We start from the raw sequence: 25,305 nt of genomic DNA, 5'->3' as shown, positions 1-25,305 counted from the left end.
TGTGGACTTCTCGTTTTGCAGGTGCACGTTCCCCGGCGATCGGACGATGAGGCGATTGGCCATAACACCTGTGATCTTAGGGTTTTTGTTCTTATGAAAGAAGATGAATTAAAACCTGACACTTTAATGTGTCCATGTATCTGATACCGCGGTCATGAATGAGGATGTCGATGAACGGCATTCCCTTTTCTTTCTTGGTTGTCAATGTATGATATTATGACTTGAGCAGCAGTGTTTTTCGGAAGGACTTTGTTCAGAAAGACTCAACTCTAATTAAAGATAACTTTGGCACTGCTGTTGCTATCAGATGACCACCAAGCAGAATGCCTGTACTGTGTTATTTTTGGTTATCCATATGTTCATGTTATTTGTTCATTTCATTACACATTTGGACCTGAGGGTTTATTGAAGACACTCTTCATTATCTTAAGAGAATGAAAAGCCCTGAAAGTATTCAACATACTGATTGGAGAGGAGAAAACCAGTTGTACTGTGATGAAGTAATTTGCCAGTATCACCCCAATAACCACCGGTGTGAATTTTGTATCTTTATACCAGAGAGAGGGCATTGGGAAATTTGGCAAGCCACTGCACTATAAGGGCTTGTCTTTGCACAGAAAAATATGTTTCCCAGAAAAATTTCACACTACAATAATGAATTGAAATCCAATTCCAGTGAATAGCCAGCAAGCTTCAGCTGCCCATCCAATCCAAACAGTAACAAGCAAATCTCATTACTTGAGGGATGAAACATTTCTGAAGCAGCGAATTCATGGACTACCCCATCCATCTCAATCCAACTACACCCTGGACCCCTCTTCTGGACTCCCCTGCCCTTCATCATCCCCCTCACTATCGCAACCTCACCCCATCGATTTGCTTCAGCATACATATTAACTAGAAGCATATAATGCGCACTGTTGTTTGGTTCCAAAACCATCAACTTCTCCACAGCAGCTTCTGCAATCTCCAAATTCCCATAGATTTTGCACCCAGACAGTAGAGCACCCCAGATGACTGCATTCGGCTCCATAACCATACTCCGGACCAAATCCAGTGCCTCTTGTAAAAGACCAGCACGTCCTAGAAGATCCACCATGCAGCCATAGTGCTCCATCTCTGGAGAGATGGAATAGTCCCTAATCATGCTGGCAAACATCCTGCGGCCTTCTTCAACGAAGCCAGCATGAGCACAAGCACTAAGAACGCTCACAAAGGTTACCCTGTTTGGGAATATCCGCCCAGCCTTCTTCATCCTATGGAACATATCAAGTGCTTCCTTTCCATGCCCATGAATCGCCAGCCCCTCGATGACAGAATTCCAACAGAATAAATTCTTTTCTGCCAACTTGTAGAAAACCACTAGAGCTCTCTCTATGCTCCCACTCTTTGCATACATATCGATCAATGCCGAACCCATATAAACATCAAGATCAAACCCATTGAGCAATGCATACTGGTGCAACTCCCTTCCCAGCTCGAGGGCTCCTAAATGAGCACAAGCTGAGATGACAGTGGCCATGGTCACCTCATCAGGGCTGACCCCTGCAGCCTTCATTCCTCCAAAGGTCTCGACAGCCTCCTTGAAATGCTTGTTTTGAGAGTAACAAGAGATCATGGTGGTCCATGACACCAAGTCCTTGTTGGGCATCTCATCGAATAAGGAAGCAGCCGACTCCACATCCCTGGCCCTTGCATACCCTCCTATCATAGTATTCCACGACACAGTGCTCCTCTGCGGCATCTCTTCAAAGAGTCTCCTCGCAGAGTCCATATCCCCAGCACGCGCATAACCTAACAACATCACTGTTGATGATACAACATCTCTTTCAGACATTTCATCAAACACTCTCTTCGATTCCTCAATCTTATCTAGACTTGAGTAGAAATCTACCATTCCAGTCTGAATTATGAGCTGGGAACTGAAGCCAAACCTCCAGATCTTCCCATGAACAGCTTCCCCGAGCCCAAGAGCTGGTATTTGCATGCAGGCCTTGATCAAATAGGAGAAGGTATATCCTGTGGGGAGTACATGGGATCTCGACATGTCTACATATAATCGAAGGGCTCTGATCGGTTGGGAATGGCCAACGAGACCGCCAAGCATGGCATTGTACACGAATACATTGGGATCGGCCACGTCGGTGAAGGTCAGGAAGGCGTAATCGATCTCGTGGAGCCGGCAACAGGTGGTGAGAAATTGGTTCATGAAGAAAGGGTGTTGGTGAGAATTGGTTTTGATCATGGAGGCGTGGATGGATTGGAGGTCCTGCGGTGCACTGCATTTCTTAAGTTTCCATATGATTGGGTGATTAGAGTAGGTTGGAGAGACTGTTTTTGGGGTTTGGAGGGGTTGTTTGCTAGAGAAGATGGGAATAACGTTCCTGAGCTTAACGGTCATGTCAGAAAATTTGAAAATTGGAACACTTGAGGGTGTATATTTGGCAGTCGAATCTATTTGCCAATTCGAGATTGTGGTTGGTTGTAAAGAAATTCAGGAAAAGGGAGAGGAAAAATATGTCGCAGCAGATCATTGTCTTCGTTCAATGTTCATTTTAGCGGCAGAGGAGCCTCGAAGGGCCATGGGAATTGGTTCGCCAGTTTTTTTCTTTTTTCCCCCTCTTCGAAGATCGAACGGGCTTTAAACCCGAGAAAACACCAAATTAAGTAATCCATGTCGTTTTCAATCATTTGTGCCAGTTTTCGACCTATGATTGGCTTCGGAGGTGTCTGACTCAAAAATCTATCATACCATCCTAGATACTAATCTTTTTTTTCATCCAAAACAATAAAAATTATCAATTTTTTTTTTCATCCCAAATTTTTAACCAAATTTAGATAATAATATATCTTTTTTGACAATGAATAATGTAAAAGTTTTTTTTATTGGATGATTCAAGATATCAAGATACATGTGGTAGAACAGTTCTAATCAATAATTTTTCAAGCAGTCAAAAAAAAAAAAAAAAATATATATATATATATATATATATATATATATGGTCCATCCAACTATCAAATATTTCAATTGTCATGTAGGTTGAGAAAATAAAATAAGCATAAAATGAAACACATTTAGGTCCCATGGAGGATTGCTGTTGGAGGGAGTTAAGATGCTCTCTAGAATCCAAAAATATTTTTAGGTAATATATTACTGTTCAGTGAAAAATTTAAAATAATTTTTTAATTTTTTTAGAACTGAAAAACTTTTACTCGGTGAACTGAATGCTTTAATTTATGATTTTTCTACTAAAATATGTTTTACGCATACATAGGGCATTTGTGGAAAGAAAAAGAGATCCAAGTTTGCATTTTAATTTTTTTTTTCTCTATTATTTCAATAGAAAAATTTAAATAACCTATTTTTGCGCATTAGCTAAGAAAACAAAAGGTACCAATGATGTTAGTTACAGAACACCTAACCATACTGGCTTTAATGTAACGAATAACCCGAGACTAAGCTTGATGTCCACATGAACTGCAGCACGATTTGTCGAAGAAATCTGAGCTTGGCATCAGCTATCATACCATTGAACACTCTAAAAATGAGCAGAAAAATAAAATAAAATTATGTCTGAAAAAATAATTTTTCACTGGCTTGAGGAGCACCGAAAGGAGAAGTTAGCGAGGGAGGGAGGGAGACGTAACGAGAGAGAGCTGCAAAAACCTATCGGAGAAAAAACCAAAAAAGGAGAGGAAGAATTTTAGAAAATTATATGAAAAAGAAAATATTCAAGCAACTACGATAGAATAAATTGAGCCAAGAACCTGAAAGAAAGAGGAATACTGAGATGGACGAGGATACCGAATGCCGTCCCCTAAGACAGAGGAGGCAGGGGTTTGACGATGCGTTGACAAGCACCTCCTGTAGAGCTCATGTTTTCTGAGTCTCGGACGGCCCATGTTTTCTGAGTCTCAGACGGCCGCCAGCTTGAAGGACCCTTTTTTCTTTTCCTCTCTCTCTGTCCAACTCTCAAAATTTTTTCCTTCTTCCCACATGTGCGGTCACAGCCCACCCATTCTCCTTTTCTCTCCAATGCACGCGGCTGTGGTATTCAGATTGTAATTCTTGTCCGGGTTATTTGGAGGTGACCTGTACATAAGTCTGCGTAACCAAGCATAATCCACTTAGGCGGCTTTGAAGCTTGACAAATGCGACTCCACATAGCATCTAACCTCATTCCTCACACCGGCCTAGCAAAGTAGCGAGACAATGTCAACTGAACATGTTTCCTCACCAACAAAGCAACAACAACAAAAGAGAAAAAAGAAAGAAAGAAAAGAAAAAGAAAAAGACAAAAAGAAATTACCCCCATCTCATCAAAAGAAGGCTCAAATCTTCAAATAAATCTATGTAGAAATACCTTTCATGTTTTCAACTTCTAATACCTTGGGCAGAATATCTCAAGATAAAATATGCTCTTTTTAGATCAAACTGAGGTATGAAGTATACAACATAATCCTAAACTGCCGCTCACATCTCAGATGCAGAGATTCTGACCACAAACATCTTCACAAACAACAAGAGGGCAAAAAACAAAAATTGGAACACAAATAGAAGTACAGAATGACTTGGCTGCCGTAGATTTAGAGAGGCGGCAACTGCTTGTTGATGTAAAATCACCTCACTGCCACCTGATTTCCCCACTGCATCAACGAGCCCCCCAGCCTTATCTCAGGTGGTCTTCATTTTGGGAGTCTTCTTCTTGGGTTGTTTCTTTGGCATGGAGTTCTTAATCCCAATAAAGAAAAGTGTGGCGCCAAAGAGAGCCAAATTCTGCAGCAATTACTCGACACCAAAAAATCTATTAACTGCAATTCAGAAATTTATGGCCAGAGCCTGGCAGAGTAAGATGATACATGGTTAAAGCCACATGGGAAGTAAAGAAGCACACCTGTGTAAACCTGACAAAAAGTCGTACAAACTCTGGCTTCTCAATGTTGTAGTTATAGAAGTCGAACAAAATAGGTGTGACCAATGCCAAATACAGAAGCTGCAATGAAGTAATGCTTTCAGCACCACCAAATCTCAGGAGTAACTAGAGTAGCTCAAAGGATGTGGCTTGAGTACAATATCAGATAGTTATTAACAACAGTTAACAAAAGAACACCTTCCCATGCGAAAGAACTCACTTGCTGTCAGTTTGAGATAATCTATCATTGCCAAATCTATCTTTGTCACCTCTTGGAACCCCTTTTTTTTTTTCCAGCTATAATATGAAAGATTTAAAAGACAAATGAAGCTACAAAAGGAGCATGGATTACAGACCAGGAGATAAGCTCCAAATGAGCTACTGAAGATAAACAGAAGGCCTCCAAGCCCTCTCAGAACTATAGTAGAAATGACAATATGTTTAATCTGAAAGTGAAGAATGAAATATCTATTAGTAGTGAAATCACCTATGAATTTTCAATGGAAAAAAGAAAAGGAACAGAAAGAAAGGAGATACAAACATCAACTTCTGGTACTTTAACTCCCAGATGTGACGATACATGATTCACAAAAAGGTCATATTTGGGAGCTAAAGCCTTAGCTGCTGGACCACCATCAAGTCCGAATTCGGAAAACCTGAACAGACAACTAAACATTAGTACAACTCAACAATGCAGAAAAATCAATTATATGAAAAGCAGCTTCTTAACAATGTACATGCAAAGCCAAACAAAAAAAGATAATTATCAAGTGAGAATCAATAAGACAACTTTCAAGCATTGTGATTTAGAAAAGAAGGTTGACATGTCTCCATAAATACCTATTTTTCCTTCATAAATTTGCAGTCAGCATTTGACAGCTACAGAATGATCATTCAAGAACTGACTAACACTAAATAACATTTTTCCACATCACTTACTACCTGAGTGTCATGGGTTTGAATCCACAGTGACAACAGCCTCGTGCACTGTGACATCTTTGTTTTGCATGTCACCTACTATGTCTACGAAGGCCAAGGAGGTATAAAATGACCTTCACTCTTTCTTGTTCACACGCTTCCCTTGAACAGGGATGACTTGAGGCTTCCAGAATTTTTTCCCCCTTTCTAGTGGATAGGTCTCAAGATTTCAAATGAACCTTTTCATCATTGAGCTCATCCTGTCCCTCAAGACAAATGCTGTTGCTGGACCCCATGTTCTCCCTCTTCTACCAATGTATGGTAAAACATTTAAATAGAGTCGATTACTTGCAACTATAAAGCATATAAAACTTTTTGATAAGCATCAAAGTTCCAACATTAACAAAATATTAAACTAAAAGTGAGAGATTCAAACTCTGCTTAAGGCAGGTCAAATTGTAAAGAACCCTGTGAAATGTGATTTCTAGCTTTCAAGACATTAAACTGAGGATAAATAACATGATTTCTTATCTTATACCTAGCATCACTACAAAGAATGAATTCATCTTGCCATACCTCTATGAACATGATCACACCAACCAAATCCCAAAGTGGGCAGCCATCTAGAATGTGCTGCCTACATGTCATACCAGGAGTAAAGATTAATTTGATCCAACAAAATGATGATATTTGATTGAGGAACAATCTTATGCACATGGCAATCCATGGATCAAAAAGTCAACCAAGTGAAATCCACCATCAAGCCAACAATAAGCATGATCCTATCTAGAATTTCAAACAGTAAGTACACCGAAACCTAGTGAAAGACCACCATTAAAATTTGTAATCTGCAAATCAAAAGTAGGCATGAGCTATTTAGAGCCCGTTAATTCAAACATAATAACATGTCTGCCTCCCCACTCTTAAAGACCAAAATCGATAATATCCATTCTAAGTGTATCTTAGTCAAAGCCTAGGTACACATTTAAGTTTGTAAAAACATATAAATACGTGCATACATAAACATTTGCATGTCTACATATATGAAGCTATGTGTGGGTATATTTCTTTGTTGATTATAAGTTCCTATCAACTCCAAGCCTGCTATCTGCAACTATTAACATTACTAATCTAGGAAAGCAAACTTCAAATAGTTTTATAATGAGAAATAGATAAGTGGTATTTGGTAGAGTCATATGAATTAATGAAAGAACAATGAAACACTGCATCAGAAACTCGATAGAACTTGCAAGCTCAGGCAGCAAACTAATGAAATATAATAATAAATCAAGAAAATGCTGCATCGAAGGAACTTGCACATCCAGCAACAAAAAATCAGTCCACTCAAAATTGAATCTCAAGGAAAAAACACATAAAGCATACATAAATGATATATTCAGTGAAGACCATATACATCCCCTTGAGAAAAAGCCATTTACGGTCCCGTATTATACTATTTCAAAGCTAAATGCATAAGTAAGCCACCTAAGGGGCAAAACTATCCTCTTAATGTGTTCTCAAGTAATAAGTTAGGTCAACAGGTCATGCAAAGATCATTTCTACCATCTCTCAGTTTGACAGCAGGAAAACAATAACGTCAGAGACAATTTCAAATCTAAGTCAAGTCAAGCTGGTCACAACATATACCAAACACTCCAGGCTAAAGTTAAGGCAAAGGAAACCTTGCCTGAGTATAAATCTATCGAAAGAATTACAACTTTATGCAGCCCCCACCCCCCAAAACACACACACAAAAAAAAAAAGAAGGAATTACAACTTCAAAATACAATATGCCATATACAGTAGTCATCATGATCTTAGCTAATAAACTGCAGAAGCACGATGAATTTGGGAAAGTATTCGAAAGAAAAGGGGTACCAAAATAGAAACAGAAATAAAGACATTTAAAAGCTCAAATGACCATTCTGGAACACCAATGGCACCTTAATCCACACAAAATCCAACAGAAACTTAAACCCTAGCTTTAAAAAAAAGAAAAAAAATGAAACACGTAAGCAACACATCAATCAAGTAAAAAGCAGAAAATAGCAATATTCAATTTAGCTATTATATCTTTTGCTCATGTCCAGACATAATGGTGATTAAAAAAAATGCAGCCCTACTTTCATCAAAGAAAGCCTATATAAGAACAGCCCTTACTTGCTGATTGGCTCTGTCACTCAGTGGACCTTTAGTTGGAGGCCATAAGTTATTTCATCTCTTTCCAATCACAAAAGAGGTGAGTCAACTTAATTTGATACAAGCAGAAAAACTCACCCCACTTCTCGATTCCTCCAAGGCCCAAAATTTACTCTATCTCTTTCCAAGTACAAAAGAGGTTCGACTACCAACAGGCCATTAGCCTCCATCTAAATGTTTAATTCTTCAAACTTACCATGAGCCCCTCCAATCTCCTCCTTGTATTCACTTTCTATATGCCTAACATATTTCCATAGCAAAAAATAGATGATGGAAACTCAAAAACAAGAATCTGCTAAATTCCAATCTAAAAATAATGAATCTGCTATATTCCCATCTGAATCATACCCACTAAACAACTTTGTGGCCAACAACTTTGTTGCCAACAACGAAATCAACTATGCCATCATGAATGCCTTCATTTACAATACAGCAAGGAATGACTTTTCTACAGTTAATGCTTGTTTATGACAACACTAGCAACCATGACCACACTATCATCCTCCCTGACCACACTATCATCCTCCCTCAAGCACAGGCATACTTTTTAGATTCTTAGACTCTCGTCCCTGACAAAGAACTACACTGATAACCAAAAGAGGGACCACCACCAACCTATCAAGGACAGAGGCTAGTTGGAGACGAACATAGGATGATCCCATGAAAACGCACCTGGATGCTAGCTAGTAAGACTAATACAATTGACACGTCAAATGCATGATCGATGCAAAAGGCTCCCCAGCAATGCAATTTTGCTTCTTCTTGTTTTGAAGAAGCTCTATTTTTACATTATAGATGACTTCCATCAATCTCAACCATGTTACCATTGGAGATCCAAGAGAGGACCTAAATGATGGTGCCTGCAACTTGAATTGATGCAGGAAAGAGTCACACTATCTTTCTCTCCCCCACAATCCTAGACCAAAATGTTTCATTTATTCTCATTGATAGTGTGGAGAACCATCTGACATGGCATTTCCTTATTTGCTAACTTGGAAAGTATGAATAGGGGATAAAACAAGGTTTTTAATAATATATATTTAAAAATACTATTTCCTAAAAACATTTTTTTTATTTATATTTTGTAAAATTTGCGTAGGCATTTGCTAAGTTGAAAGGTCATGTGAGGCCATAAAAGAGTAGCATTCTGCATCTGGTCATATTTACTGCTCTGCATAGTACATGGTACACTAAATATGCACCCAAAAAGATGGAAACTTCTCAATTGCACCTCCTTTTGTTTATAAAAAAAATTTAAGCATGCCAGCTTTACATAATAAGAAATTTATTTGTTTTGGCAATATCATTAGCCTTTTTGCAAAACTTATCCATTGTAATTTTTGCATAAACCCATTTGAATAAAACCTAAAATTCAGAAGGCGGAGAAATAGCTAGTATCTATTTGTTTTGATGGTTCTGGCCAGCAAGAAGGGTTTAAGACATTACAAGTCCAAAGTACCACGATACTAGAGCTTATTGGTCATGTACCAATACTGCAATGTACCCATGTCGACTCATGGACTATTGGTACAGGTGATGCATACCTCAGTATGACTTGATACAGGGCAATACGTTCTATAACATGGTCGATTCTTCAAACCCCAATCACCACAAGTGGTGATTGCAAAATGCACAAGCAGTTAATTGAGCGACTTCCTATACTATCTATGTTTTGAGTCCGAATAAGACTCCAAATGTAAACCAGTTGACCAGCAACTACATCTCTAATACTAGCTTATTTTAAAACCATGTGTAGAGCCCAAGAAAAAAATACAAAGAAAAAGAAAAATGCTATGGAGCCCCATATCATTACCCAAGATTGTCTATTCACTGCTGACTTCCATGCCACAAGGCATGAGAAGACTAGTGCTTTATAACATCATTCCACCATAAATTTCACCAATCCCTTTGTACCACATAGCATGCTAGCTATGAAGAGAAGTTTTGGCACCATGCTTGAGCATTCAAGCCCTGAAACAACTCCCAGAAATCATAAGAAAAAGAATTCTAGTGCAATCTGGAAACTAAATTTAAACTAAAGTAAGCGATTTTAGGCTCAAACATAAGGCCTCTAAAACCTTTTGGTTGCCCTTAGCCGCACCAAGTTACATTCCTAAAAAAGGCAATTGTTTTAGTAAATTCTAAAATATTTTAGTCTATAAAAGTAGAAAATTATATCCTATTAGTAAACGTTATGTACATTCCCTCACAGAAAGTCTTATTTCAACAGTTTGTCTTTGATCACATGCCTTTTACCTTCAAAACTATTAAAGGCCAGCCAACAAGTGATGCTGTCCTCTAAGCATTTTCCAACTGTAATAATAAACTAGGCTAATAGCTGCATAAAAATTGTTTTTATCATATCTCTTTTGAGCGCAAGAAAACAATGACTCTCCCAACCTGGGACCTAATCCTAGCTAATCCAATCAGAATAAATCTATACCTCCAACAGAACCCATACAAAAGGGTAATGCAAAGGAAGTCCTGCGACGTGTCCAGCCATGACAAACCATCATAAAATACATGCCCATATTAACAGCGCAATTATTACATGTTAGATGACTGTATCGGAGGACCCATCTACAGTATTAGTAACTAATTCCAAAGTATATCATCTTACACAAAATAGGAAAGAATAAAGCGAGACAGAGACGTATTACGAAAAGAAGAAAAATAAGCTCCATAGAAGATCAAGATCACCAGATCCAAACCCAAATAACCACAAATGCCCTAGTTTTTAAAAAAAAGAAGCACATCAATACACCGACAAGGGAAAAAAGGGGGAAGGGAACAAACCCCACTTTGTTTCTCTTTTTTTTTTCATACACGCTAGCATCTACCATTTTATAAAAATGGAAAAATGCACGACAGCAATCAAAAGCAAAATGAAAGCAGAACCCTAAACCCTAAAATTCGCCCGGAATGCGCTAAAAGAAAGAACCATCACAAACAATTCAAAACCCCAGCCCGCTTGCCAAGATTATTAGCAAGAAAGAATTACCGAACTAGATAGAAGAGAAGACCAGGGCTTACTCCTGATACGCGGTCAGGATGAAGAACGAGGCGAAGAGAACTCTCCCGGCGAATGATAGGAACCCCATCTTAGCCGCCGACCAAGAGGGCCCCCAAGGACACCAATGAGATCGAGAACGAAGGAGAGCGCAAGGGATAGGAGAAATCTCGCTCTCTCCAGCCGCTCCGATCGGAAATCTAAAGAGGCCCGGTCGCCGCCCGGCCGATATTTAAAAGCGCGAGACACGTAGAAGAGGCCAGAAGGGGAGGAAGTTGCGTCCAGAATAAGCACCCTCGGTCTTTGGACAAAATTACAAAAGTGCCACTGAGCTTTCACACGCAGTCGCATGGGCCGGTGTGCGAACGGTTACCGTTATCGTTGGTGGGGCGCACATGGCGTGACGTGGATCCAAAAGAAAAATCGATATGGACCGTTCGATTTCCTGACCAGATTAAAGGAATTTTGGAAAATGATCAGAACCGTCGGAATCACGGCTCCATCATCCATGCGATTCCTGCCTTGTGTATCTAATTGGACCATCAAAAGAGACCAAAAAGGGGACTAGGGATCTTGTGGTCAGGGTCGATGGATCCCTGGGTAACTGGTCTAATCAATGGCCGTCCGTAGGTGATTTGACCGAAACTGGGAAATTAATCAGGAGGCAGGCAGGCGAGAGGAACGATTTGACGATCAGAATTGATGGGCCCCACTCTAGGGGCATTGAGAACGTTGGACGAGTTTGTCGTTAGAAAGCATTTGACAGCCACTTTTAAACCCTCAACATGAGCCTCTATCGACCTTTTCTTTTTCTCCTTTACCGTAACATTTCTTTGACATCCCAAAGGATGCCACACATTTTTGTTGTAGCTGATGAACATATGAGTAGATTGACGTCCCTATGAGTATGCCTTTTTTTTCAAACTCTAATTACTCTTAAGTCACAATTTGATGCCAAGTTAGACCCAAATGAGCAATGAGCCAACGTGTGCAGACCACTACTCTGTTGCCCAGTGCCCACCAAGGAAAATACACGCTGTAAACTTGAGTCCATTATTATTTTCATTTTTATCCATACAATTATTAGAAGGCATAATTTGCCTGACTCTGACTTTATAAACTTGCTCGAGTCTTTGATTGATTTTTTTTTTAAAAAAAATTAGAAAAGTAATCCTATCATTGAGTTGAGCGTTACCTGCAAATCTAATTAAAACTAAAGTATTAGTTAGAACTAAATCATTAAAAAGTAAGACTTGTGCTTTTGGAAGTTTCCTCGAAGTTTCCACATGGCATTAATTAGGTGTTTTCCCAAGAGCATTACCATGCTTTTTCTAGATTAGACAACATAAAAAAGGACTTCCATGTAATCTGTCTTAATCTAACTCTGCCTGCTGCTTTAGCATCCAATGAAACAGACTGACCAAAGAGTATCAAACAATAAATGAGGAACCTAACAGGAAGATACCAAAGTAGACTTTCCATTTTAAATATAGCAAATAGAACTCACTTGGCATGACAGGATTTATACGACTCATAACAGGGCCAACCAAATCACGTAATGACACACTAATGCCTCATCAACAGAAAGAATTGCTATATTGCAAACTTGCGCTAGTTCAAACACTAGAGACTCGATATAAGGAACCGAGGTTCCAGTCATTGATTCATCGCAATTCATGTTCTAAATGAGTTTCAATATCCCCATCTTCTTCTCAAAAGAAACACCACAAGAAGCAAAACCTATTTATGTTGCAAAATGGTCCATGCTAGATCCAGCTTGTATTAAAATATCAAAATCTAGCACTGCATAAGATGATTCTGACAGTGTTAGAACCGGAAATTCAAGTGTTCCCCATGTCATTTCATCATCTGTAGATATTAAGATTCAGTGCCAATATTCTGATAAAAAGATCCATAACATATATCTGATTCAAGACACTAAATACATTCACCTGGAAGACAGTTAGTCAAACCTGGTGTACATCCATATTCGTGCAGATATTCAATTTTTCGCCTCAAGGAGTACATGCACCTATATGTGCCTCCATACATGTTTAAACAAGGCCAATAAGCTGAACAATTATGCTATCAACTTCAGAAATGCGTTTTTCTTCCTGGCATGAAACTTGACAAATGATTTAAAGAACATCAATATGATGGAATCATCTCTGAGAAAAACTAGAGAATATCCCCGACATTAGCAGAAAGAATATCCAGAGGAATTAGGGCTGGCAGTAGATAAATCTATAAAATGTACAAAAGAATATTGCCCCATCTTTCCCCCAAATCAATCACATCTTTGTCATCATGTATTATGACATCAAACATGGCCTTTAAAGGGGTTGGTAACTGCTAGGTGATGATGGATTTTTCACTGTACTGGATCGTTACTTCTGGGTATTATTCTAATGGTAAGGTTTTTTGGTGGCCCAGCATAATCATCAACAAATGGGAGGTTGAGTGGTTCCGCACTGTCTGATTCATCCATGCAGGTTGTCTTGGATAGATTGTGAAGGTTACTCCAGTTTGTGCTGCCATTAGTGCTGTCTTGTTGCTCTGAAGTTCCATCATTGATATCATCACTGTGATGACCATAATTGTGGTGACCGAAGCTGGGAGGTTCAAGAAAACTGGTCTGAAGCCCAGATGACTGAGGTATTGCACGGGCCCACCAAGGAGTCACAGTGTGATGCTCTGGATCTTGGTGCTGATGGACATTGTTCCTGAATAAAGGACTGGATATGGAGGCATCAAGGTAACTCTGCTGTCTCTCTGAGAGAGGACCCCAGCTCTCATCTTTGTCATTGATTTCAGTTCGCAATTCATTGTGCGCTGAAAATGAACCTTGGTCAGCGTCAAAGGCTATTTTGTTTGGTGATGGAGGAGAGTCTTTCAAATCTTCCCCCATGTCTACAGGTTTGGACACGTAATAACAATCCAACAGATAAGTCCTTTGATCAGGATTTGATAACAAAAAGGGACCCAGATGATGGCCAGTTTTAGGTACATCCCCGTTGTGACAGAGACCTTTCTGCAAGGTGAATCTGTGCATGGCATCACCTTGGCCTCTCAAATGTGGGGCAAATTGCCATGTTCGGGTTAGTAAATAATTCTGATCAGTTTCCTGATGCGCCTGACTCTGCCTGAAATTGCGAAGAGTGGATAGAAACTTTTGGCCATGGGCACTTGGTTCCCAGGTTGGATATGCACTTTGGAAGCTGCACAAAATTTGAAACAGAATCAAGTCAAGAGACCAACTGAATGGAATACAAAATAAAATAACAAACAGGATATCCATGGTTATATATGTCAAGCAAATAGCAATTCATCATCAGGAGAGCCATTAAGAAAATGTTATATGGCTCCATGTGAGCAGTAATAACTTGAGCATCAACTAACTGCAGATGACTAGCCAATTAAATGGTGAACTTGTGGTGGGATAAAATGTTAATTTTGTTTGGGTGAGGGGGGACAAAGTCGTATGAAGACCCAAATTAAAAATCAGTAGATAAATAAATAAACAGCTCACAATCTTACAACATAAGTTGAGGTGGAAGATGCCAATTCAGAGGTAGTGGTGAAGGCTTAATCAATGAATTCTACATAAAGCAATAGGACTGATAGGGCATCAGTAAAAAGAATAATCATATCGCTTCAGAAACCCAGAGTTGCATCAGATGACACACTTGTATCAAAAACCAACAGCATGTTTAAGATCAATAACGACATAAAACAGGTGATACATTCCACAAGGGTAAGGTGAAAGAAAATGTGGTCAGTCATACCAACTGATTACAGAGAAGCAGTACCTTAAGAAAGATTTCTCCATTTTCCCTTGGGTACTCCTCCTGTCTTTTGCTGCATCACATGGCGAACCATACTTCCTATTGCCATGGCTTTCAAAGTCAAAGACACTCAAACTATTATACAAAAAGTAAGAGATTAAGTTAGCTTGTATCAACATGATATCTCAAGAAAAAGGAAATGAATCAATTAGAATACGAGCACAATGCCTGCAAACATGGCCAACACCATCAATATACACGGTGAAGTCTGATATGAAATGTAAAATGTCATCAGCGCACTGCAAAATGTTTGAAAAAATTGTTAGATGATAAGATGCATGCAGCATATATTTAGTATATTTAGTGTTTTAACGGCAGGTCTGGACATTACCTTTGGTATGACAAATATTAGCAAAATTGGTGTGAGAAAGATTGAGACCATTTCTTCCAGCAGCATCATTCCAGTATACTGCAGAGTTAAGAAGTATAAAGATTACAGAGTTCACATGAATGCATATGCACAAATGTATGATATATCTAGTTTGTTATTTACTGCTGTTACAGATATCAAGGAACAAAGAATTCCTGTTTAGCTTAAAAAGCAGAGCTTGCACTGACAATGTAATAGTCTTTGCAAGAAAAAAATATTTAAATGTGACATAAACTTTATGAACAGGATATTGTTTTCAAGGAAGCAAAAGCCGAGAAATCAGTCTGAATCACAGAACTGTCTACTAAATATGTCGCATATATCAAGGTCTCCCTCACCTTAATTTTTAATTTCTTAAGGAGTGAATTTAAAATTTATCATTAATGAGTGACCAGATATCTGTCTATAGGTGTCACAACACTCATAATTTTTTCTCTTCTTATATTGGAGGTAGCTTGCAATATCCTAAAGATAATATTAAAAAGAGTTAACATTGCTTGATCATGTATTTAGCTTAAAAAACAAACAGTGAGAGCTTTGAGAATGACAGCGGGTATTTTAAACTACTAAATATTGCTTGAAACCATATCTCTTAAATATCTTGGTTTCTTTCTTTCTTCGTCACAGCTTACAGCACCTCCAAGTAAAAGAATAAATCGAAAGTAGCAGCACCTAATGTTGCATGTCAACTGGTAGATCTGGATGAGACATGGGTTCCAAACAGCAACCCTAATACAAACTCAGTATTTATACAGTAGTTTTGGACCCAACTTGATTTGAACCAATATAAATTATTTTCAAAATGGAGGTCCAACCTACATGACTTGGATCCAGTTTGAATAGCCATCCTGCAGACATAATGAGCAAGTTGAATATGGGTGAAAGTCAGCGGCCCTAAAATATCCAGGTCAAGCTAGATCCAAAATATACATAGCTTCTTCAGACCCTTAACAGTAGTATAGAAATTAGCATGCCCTTTCTCCGCTTTGAGGAAAATTCCTCTCTCTTGTACTCCAACTCAAATTTACTCAATTATTTGGGACTCTCTTATGTTTTTCAGTTGGTGTCCCTCTTGACAGAACCACTAAAACAAGCTGCTCTATGCCTATATGATTCCTCTACTTTAAGCTGCCAACTTGACAGCTTAGGAGTTCCTAAGTACGCCCTACATCTATTTATGCTACACAAAACATTATGTTGTTTCTTTGAATCAGGTAGTTCAGTCCTTAAAAACTTGATAAGCATGACCCACTAAATTTCTCAAACAAATTCAATTTGAGTGCATGAAATTCAGGATGCAGGTGCTCTCACTTGTTGGAGCTGTAAGACTCGAGCAAATCTCCAATGCCTGACAATATTAACTGAATTGACTGAGTCATTTCAATAAGTTGTTATCCCATTTTAATACCAAAATCTGTATAGCTTGCAAACTTAAAGTCCGAACTTCTTCTATGTATTCAGCTCTCATTTTAAACACGATAGGCTGATGAAAGCAAGAAACAATAGGCTGTCACTTCCACTTAGAAAGTTTCATCTTGAAATGCTTAACAAGTGTAACCCATTAACATGGCTAGGTAGGGTCGCTGAATGGAAAGGAGCTTAATGGCTAATCAAATCAAATATGGATACATTTCATAACCAGCCATCAACCTGACATTAACCCTCCACCTTTCCCATCTAGGCTTGGTATCGGCCACAATGGTGTTTCAAGCCAGCACCCCTTACCTTGATGAGCATAATGGCTAATACAAAGAAGAAATATCTTGAAGATATATCACTTTCCAATTCGTGTCCCCTTACCTCATGCAAAACTAGTTTCAAGCCATTACTAGTTAATCAAATTTGGAGCATCCTATTCCTTATGTGAATTTCATTTATTGTTAACAATGTTAAGCAAGACTAAAGGTAAAATATGAACCCTTTTGTGCTTCAATCATGTAGGGTCATAGCTTTTCTATTGTAGAACGCAATTTTTTATTGACATTCATCAATCTTTCATTGACATTCTTCATATATCAATTACATGTTTAAGAAGTCATTTCTAAACAAATCAAATGGTATACTTATTAAAAAAAATAAAACTCTCAGCAAAATAAGCCTCTCAGCTTTTATTTATTTAATTATCAAGACCAAGTTCCATTACCTATTTCTCCACGAGCCCACCTAATGTGGCTATAAAGCCATCTATCTGCAGTAAAGCAAAATGCAGGTAGCTATCAAAGAGTCTATTCATGGAAGCTGTTTTTCATGAATATATACATAGAATCAATAGAGTTGTGATCAAGATTCTGAAAACTGGTACCAATGGTCGTACTAGTCATCGGCTAGTTCGGTACGGAACCAGTTTGATATGGTACCGATTCGATGCTGTACCGACACACGGTACGGTAGGCGTGCCGGCCCAAACCAGAATGCAAATTTTTTTTGGATTTTTCTTTTTTGAGGGGGGTGTTCAATCAAAGTTTTATGGATTATTGAATATTTTGAAGTCCAAATTGATATTTAGTGATATTAATTAATATTCATATCACTCTGATATACCTTTAATGATATGTAATACGAATCTACGTATGACATTATGTTATTTAGCATTCTTAATAATCAATACATAGACTAGATATCATTGGATTCTAAAATACTTAAATCAATTAAAAAATCTAAAATTATCAAGATACATCAAAACTTTGATAAATGGGCACCAAATTTATTTTTACAGTTATTTTTTAAAATTTATTTTTTAAAATTTTTATTTTAAAAATATATTTTTAATTTAAAATTTTATATACTTAACGAAAATTAATGATTTTAGTGTCATTGTGTAAATCATCTATAGATCTACAATATATATTAAAATCATGTCAAAAAAATTTGACATGATGTTTCCTTATTTTTCTATTTTTCATGATTTTTCAAAAAAAAAAGAATAGGAGAAGAGAGGAAAAACAGCTAGGAAGGAGAAACATACCTTTAATCCATATTTTTCTGAAATTTTTCTCCTGCTCTCAGTGCTAAAGAGTGAGAAAGAGAGATTGAGAAATATAGAGAAGAAGTTTCGAAAGATTTCTCTATGTCTCAAACATAAAAACAGCCCAACATGAGCCGAACCGGACGGTTTGGCTCGAAACAGCTATGTACCGCCCGGTTCAAGCCCAAACTATTCGGTTCGGATTGGGTGGTTTATATTTTTTTTTTATTTTTTGGATGCTGAAAATCAAGCCTGAACCGATCCAGTTCGGCACTGGTACGGCTCAATACGGCCCGAACTGCCCTTCGGATTGGTTTTCAAAATCATGGTTGTGATGGTAAGTGCTTATTTAAAAAAAAAATAATAGTATAATAAGGAAGTCTCATATGTGATGATGCAACAAACAACAAATATTTCATGACCAATTAAAACCACAGCTTAAAGCATATCTTGACCATCTGTAGTTTAATCAAATTAACCTGAAATAGGGTTTCAACCTCTGCTCGAACCAAAGCACTATGTTCTTTACCACGCCATCTCTTTGGCATATAGTGGGTATGCTGGACAACAAGAGACATTGCTCCTTCTGGATCAAGAACTTGTAGCTCATCAGCCATGGCTGCCCGACTTATAGCAGTCATGGCACCAAAAACAGCAGCATACCACAACAAGTTGCGACCAAGAATCTGCAGAACCAATTGTAGTGCAAAAAGTTGAAATCACACATTTTTACATTAAGGAAAGTCATGTAAAGCAAGGTGACATCATTAATGGACTTACATGACCCTCTAGCAGAGATTCATCTATAAACCCAATGATGATCAAAATAGCAACAAAGCCACCAGACACAAAAGATATGAATTTGGCAATTATATTGATGCGAGGTGATGGAAACTGCTTGAGATAATTTGAAGTATGTTCCACACTATTGTTGATTCGATGTTTGAATAAGTGATCAACCTGAAATATAAGTAAAAGAAAAGAAGAGTTGATAATTATAAGTTTACCTGATTGTGTATAAACTGCATCCAAAATGGATTACCATAACAGACAAGAACTCTGATGCTCCACATAACTGATCATATATGATGCCCAACTTAATATATTATGCGTACTCCATGCATTTCTATGAGTTTTGTTTCATATTTCAGGAACCAGGATCTTAAAATAACATGAGAAAGCTTGTAGATTTGAATCAAACTAGCTAAGCCATGAAGAACCAATAATATTAGAGTTCATATCCATTTAAAGAAACTGAATAATTTGTTTTTAGAGTGCATCAGAACAAAATTTGAGTAAATGGCAATGTGATTTTTTTTTTTTTTAAAAAAAGGTATAGATTCGAAACTGTTCAGCAGAACATTTCACATAAGTGTTCAAAAAGATGAGGGCTTTCTACTTCAAAGCCTGGGAAAAATCATTGGCTTAAAATACACTCAAATAGAATATGCTAATGAGTTAACAGCAACTAAATCTATAAATGCGTACTCTAATTAATAAGCTTTACATGGCTCAAAGTTACACTTGCCACAATGGTTCCTTCGCTTAATGTAATGTCAATTACGTTTGCCAAAGGACAAGCCTTATATAACACATACTTCTGTAACAACAATCTGATAGTTATAAACTTTAAACTAAGCCGATAGCTCCATTTGATAAAAATATTTTCTACTTAGAAGAAGAAATGATCAAGAGCAAGAGTCAGAAGTAAGATGGCTTATAATCTAGAAATTAATTTTGACCATATTAATTGCTTAAGATACTTCTAGTTTTGCGTAAAAAGAAAAAATGGTACAACAATAAGAACCCCAAATCACATCAATATAGGGTTAGCTTAGACAATTTTAGCCCCGTGCAAGGACTAAACAAAAGTTTCCAACTGGCAGTTCACCTGACAGCAGGCCTTGAACAGATTGTGCTAGAATTCTTGGCTCATGCTGGCTGACATGATGGAGGAAGCTTGCCAAAAATTTAAATGGAATATCGCAAAGAAAGGTTGGGGTAAAGCTGCTGCAGACAAACATACTCCACTCTAGCCCCAATTCATATCATTTATTGTGGTATACTCCTGTAGATTCAATTTATGTATTCCAGATTACAAACATTCTTGTATCATCACTACTGCTTGGCCTCAGTTTTGGGGCTTTAATCTTATCCAGCATTATTGTCTATCTAAAATTGACCCCAATAAAATCGAGTCACTTAAAAATCCTCAGCAGTACCTCCACATAGGTAATCTTAGGCCTGCTCATACTTGTCACTCTTCTACTTGTGCTTATGTCACCCTCCTAACAAAGTCATCCTCTGCTTTTCACTTAACATGCTCAAACAATTAAACCATCTCAATTTGTATAGTGAAAGTTTATAAATAATCCAGGAAAAGAAATATGCTTTCATTCATGTAAAAGCCATTTTGTAGCAATAACAACATTAGTTATTGACTCAAGAGCATAATGGGCAAAGGCATCCTGGGTAAGCATCATTGTTAACATAAAGGAAAAAGGCACGCGGTTAAGCATTATTGTTAACTCAAGAACATGACAGGAAAAGGCATGCTTGTAAAAATTAAGTTAAACATAAATGACACAGTGATTTGCATGTATACATGCAGTTATTACCCTTTCTATTGAAGAAAGGTGATTTGCGGTTTGGGGGGGGGGGGGGGGGGGGTGGCGCGGCATAGGAGGGCAAAGATTGTGACAAGTCGATGGTCTTATGCAATGCAAATTAAAAATTTAACCCTGTAAACCACCATGTCAAAGTTGATGCCTTGACTGATAGACATGCAAATTAGTTTCTAACTGTTACATGTAATAATATATAACTAACCAACTAATTATTCAGAAAGCAGGAGAAAAAAGTTTATGCATTGGCAAAGGAAATCTAATCTTCAAACTCCAATAACGAATATATAAATATATATTTAAAAAATAAAAACACAGAGGCAATGAGATAAGTTGATAAGAGAATTTTTGTGAAAACCACATCTGTGGTTTAAATGTTAGTTTTGAGATGTTACCAATTGAAGCCATCTAGAGTAATTACCTCATTAAATTCTCTGAAGATCCACTCTGATAAGTTAGACCACCTTCGAGAATATACTATACTTGGATGATGATAAAATTGTTCAGCATGCCTCAGAAATAGATACACCAACATAAAAATAACCAGACAAGGCGAAATGAGAAGCATCCCAATCCCGATTATCATTAGCCTCTTTTTTAATAATGAAGGGTTTGTGACAAAATCTCTCTGAACACAGAATTTACTGCAGAAAAAATTCCAGAGTGAGCATGAAGGAACATGTGCTTCTAAATGATTGCAGATCCCAGCTTCTACCATCATGTAAAAAAGAGTTTAAATTCTCATCAAAAGAAATTTCAAAATTTTTTGTACAGGAAGCATGTGCAACTTCCTGGATGTAATCCAAAGTTTAAAGCGATACCAGTCCTCATGAAAAGAAGTTCAAGCAGAGGTGTGTAGTGATCAGTTAAAACAAAATCCACAATGAATATAGAGTACAGAATGAAACCAATGCCCACTTGTCAAACATGCTCTGAAGTATGCACCAATTTAGCGTCCATTCAAGAGTCTTTGTCAGTATCAAATGATTTTTCCTTCCATTTTTCCTGGATTTGACAGCTGGACCAGCACCAGGGATCCACCTAGACATTGGAAAGGCAAGAACACCTTTATTAAGCATCCCGATCAAGTAGTTCTCCTTGCGCATTATTCGCATCACCACATCATGTGCAGAAAGATCTTTGACCACACAGAGTTGTTGTGAGTGTTGTAGTTGAACAGCTTTTTCTAAAATGACTGGCCATGGTGTTGTTTGAATTTCACGATCTGTAACATTGAGACTGAAAGAAACACAGGAATATAAAGTGAACCTTGGTCCCCTTTAATTTAAGAAACTAAACTGCAAATTGAACAGAACTGCAAATTTACCTATTATAATAGAAATGACGAATTTTCAGAGTGTTTTTGAACTGCACAATGAACTTTAGAAAGTTGAACAGTCCATAGATTGTCACTATAACCATGGACCCAACAATTATCACTTTTGTAAGCGTGAAAGGAACCAATGGATGAGGTTTAATTGCCTTCTTTGCCAGATCACAAGGCTTACTTCCTGATTCAAATGCATCGATCCCACACTTCGCATTCCACAGGGCATTCCAATCAACAACCAATAAGAAAAACCAAATAAAACATTCCACAAAGATCACTGACAGAATTTCAAATATCCACTTGGTTATAATGCATGTAAGCCCCTTCTCACAATAATAGTTATACATTCTCTCAAAAAACAGGTCTAAATCAGCAATTGGTTCTGCTTTCGGTCCTTCATCATTAAGAAGCCCTGATGGGCTCTCACTACCAGAACTTGGCAACCTTCGGTATGCAGACAACTCTATCTCAGGAGGCACATCATCAACCATCGGAGCAGTTAGAGGTGATTCACTTCGCCATTGCCATTTAAATCTGCTGGAAGTTTTTCCACCCTTTCGAGCACTGAACATCATGTAAGAAAGCTCAGAACAAGTAAAAGTAACCAGCCCATGCCACGAAGTGATTATCTGAATGACAAAGAAATCAGCAGGAGATGTTAAAAACAACAATGATTATAGTCATTGCTCCCCTTCAAAGACTAAATTCTGAAAGTGTTAACACATGAGTTCTATTGCTGCTAATTCAGAATCGCACATGGAAGATGCACAGGGAAATGCCAGATTGTTCTTCTAGAATGAAAATTCAAGTCGATGAAGAAAACACATGGAACAATGAAACTTGGCTTCTTGATTATCATATTAAAAAACATATATTTTGGTGTTTGAACCAAGAAGTGATAGGGGGAAAACAAACAACAGCAACAAGAAGAAGATAAACCAACAAATCATGCTTTTCCACCAACAGAATACTGTTGGATAAAATAAGTGAAATGCTCCATTGGGTATTTCTTCTTTTTAATTCATGAGTTTGAGCCCTATAACAAATGCTGCAAAGCTATCATCTTATCCATAACAACCAGATTCACCTCGCTGATTTGGGTTTGATGTCCAACTCCTACTCTATCATCCAGACCTATAAATAAGGCAAGTAGTTTTCTTCCTTGTTTTTTAAGTCTAATGCTCCACAGGAAGCGAGAATGTCTTGAAAACTGAGATCAGAGTGAGTAGGTGAGAACGACGGTGGCCGGGGCAAAGAGAAGTAGGAAAAGAGACAAAGAAATAAGAAATAAGAAAGAGATACGCATAGTAGGAATAAAAACAAGACACAGTGCAAACCAGTGCGACCACATTCCCACAAGATCGGAGCAACTAAAAAATTAAGATTTTAACAATAAAAATAACATGGCAATTCCACATATTCACCCTGCTGCTAATATGGACCCTACAAAATTTTTTTTAACCCTATATTCCCTTCTAGTCAAAACTCAACTTTTAAGATTATAACAGCAACTGTCCCATCCGTATTACTATTCTCTAATCTTGGCCAAAGCTAACTTCTTCCTTCATCGCTAAAAAGTAAAAACACAATTAATTCAGCAGCCAAGAATCCGTGCGATACCTCAAATCTTGCTGAAATCTTCACATATAGAAATCTCAATGAATCAAATTAGCTAAAACCCTAAATTGCACCAAGCAACAAATTCAAGTGACAAATCTTGTAAAAAGAAACTCATAATGCAAGAGTTCAAGAATCCCCAGTTAGTCTAAAACCAGAAAACAGAAACAGGATTGGAGTCATTGAGAAAAAAGAAAAGAAGAAAAAGAACTATTAATCACTCGAAGAGAATAAAAAGTTACCTGTTTGTCATAGCAAGATAGCGCTGCCCACCGACTTGAGCGGCTAAAAACCCTGGAAAAATCGGGTTTTCAAAGAATCCCAAGAAGAGAAGTCCGACTCAAACTCAGTGAGAAATAGGCGGAAATTTAGGAAAGAAGAATCAGGAAAAGAAAGGAATTAAAGGACGAGGTTTTGGGAGAAGGATCGACGGAGGAGATAGATTGATTGCCTGGCAAGTATCAGAATTTCTTGCTTTCTTTTCTTGGAGCCAAGAAAGGCGTATCGGTGTCGGACTCTCGGCGTCGCTTCCGGATTTCTTTCTCTCCAGCTTTCCCCTTGATTTCTTCTCCGAATAACTCGCTGCTGCGATCGCCGATTTCTGTACGGAAGGTCAAGAAGAAAACCGGAGAAGGAGTGATCTCCGGCTCCGCTTGGAAATATTGTTTTGATTAACGGCGTGATTCCAACCCCACTAAAACTATTAATGATCATCATAGCAGTTATAACGGTCATTATTTTTCCAGCTTAGAATTTTAAGTCTTAAATTAATAATAGCACGATGGCTATTGTATTGATACTCAAAATAAAAAGTAACAATATTATTCATTTTATAAAATAATATTATTTTCAGCACAACACCTTTTAAAATAAAGTAGGAAAATTTTAAATTTCAAAAAATATTATTATATTTTAAAAATAATTATTAAATAATAATTATTATTTATTTTATAACCAATTGTAATTATAATGGCATTGGTTTCTACTAATCTATAATGAGACTTTATGCTAGGGATGGCAAAATATAATCTTATCCGTCAATCCTATTTATGTTCGATCCATCGTATGTAGATTTGAGTTTGGACTAAATATGTTCGGATTATTAATAAGTCAATCTATTTAATCTATTTAATATTTGGATCATGTTCAAATTTTATAAGTCTGTTTAACCCGTTTAATATTTGAGTTGGATCGGATCAGATTAATAGGCTCATTTAAATGGACTGAGAGTGTTGACAGTGAAAAAATTTTTCAAAATTTTGATTTCAAAATTTAAATTTATAATTTTTATTTTCCATGATCGTACCCGCATACCCATCTCTCACTATAATCCATCGCAATGATGACTAGGATTTTTCTACTTCCCTTCTTCTCCTCTTGCATGCATCGCATTCACCCCTCTCTGGCACCGATAGTCTGACTCCTCTCTCCGATCACCCTCTCCTCCACCTTAGCCATCGCTAGCGATGTCACAACGATGGGGGCATGGCCTTTGGTCCCAAGCCTCATTCGTT

General features: G+C 37.5%; 3 protein-coding genes across 5 annotated transcripts; all 3 read right to left on the bottom strand.

Moving 5' to 3' along the window:
* Positions 1 to 512: 512 nt before the first annotated feature.
* LOC105055591 (pentatricopeptide repeat-containing protein At1g06143) lies at positions 513 to 2,909 on the bottom strand. The gene has a single exon (XM_010937454.4). It carries the CDS (start codon positions 2,399 to 2,401, stop codon positions 647 to 649), a length of 1,755 nt encoding a protein of 584 aa, XP_010935756.1. The 5' UTR covers positions 2,402 to 2,909; the 3' UTR covers positions 513 to 646.
* A 1,495-nt stretch (positions 2,910 to 4,404) lies between these two features.
* LOC105055590 (uncharacterized) lies at positions 4,405 to 11,318 on the bottom strand. Its single transcript, XM_010937453.3, has 5 exons — positions 11,064 to 11,318; positions 5,455 to 5,569; positions 5,270 to 5,359; positions 4,896 to 4,994; positions 4,405 to 4,777 (listed from the first exon to the last, which is right to left on the bottom strand). The coding sequence occupies exons 1-5, from the start codon at positions 11,129 to 11,131 to the stop codon at positions 4,676 to 4,678; spliced, it is 474 nt and encodes a 157-aa protein (XP_010935755.1). The 5' UTR covers positions 11,132 to 11,318; the 3' UTR covers positions 4,405 to 4,675.
* Positions 11,319 to 12,937: 1,619 nt separating this feature from the next.
* Positions 12,938 to 24,463, bottom strand: LOC105055588 (autophagy-related protein 9). Of its 3 annotated transcripts, none has more exons than XM_019853905.2 (11): positions 24,243 to 24,463; positions 24,034 to 24,085; positions 22,172 to 22,803; positions 21,763 to 22,083; positions 21,266 to 21,488; positions 19,001 to 19,180; positions 18,700 to 18,906; positions 15,217 to 15,294; positions 15,054 to 15,124; positions 14,850 to 14,960; positions 12,938 to 14,258 (listed from the first exon to the last, which is right to left on the bottom strand). In XM_019853905.2, exons 3-11 carry the CDS (start codon positions 22,747 to 22,749, stop codon positions 13,412 to 13,414), a joined length of 2,616 nt encoding a protein of 871 aa, XP_019709464.1. In that variant the 5' UTR covers positions 22,750 to 22,803; positions 24,034 to 24,085; positions 24,243 to 24,463; the 3' UTR covers positions 12,938 to 13,411. The 3 variants fall into 3 exon arrangements, with proteins under 3 accessions (XP_019709464.1, XP_073102874.1, XP_019709466.1); XM_073246773.1 differs by having other exon boundaries at positions 22,172 to 22,738; XM_019853907.2 differs by having other exon boundaries at positions 18,718 to 18,906; positions 24,034 to 24,463.
* Between the last annotated feature and the right edge of the window lie 842 nt (positions 24,464 to 25,305).

Source organism: Elaeis guineensis, chromosome 12, assembly GCF_000442705.2.
Source record: "Elaeis guineensis isolate ETL-2024a chromosome 12, EG11, whole genome shotgun sequence".
NCBI lineage: Eukaryota > Viridiplantae > Streptophyta > Magnoliopsida > Arecales > Arecaceae > Elaeis > Elaeis guineensis.
The sequence above is the reverse complement of the archived record's forward strand: the minus strand, read 5'-3'. Positions and strand labels throughout refer to the sequence as shown.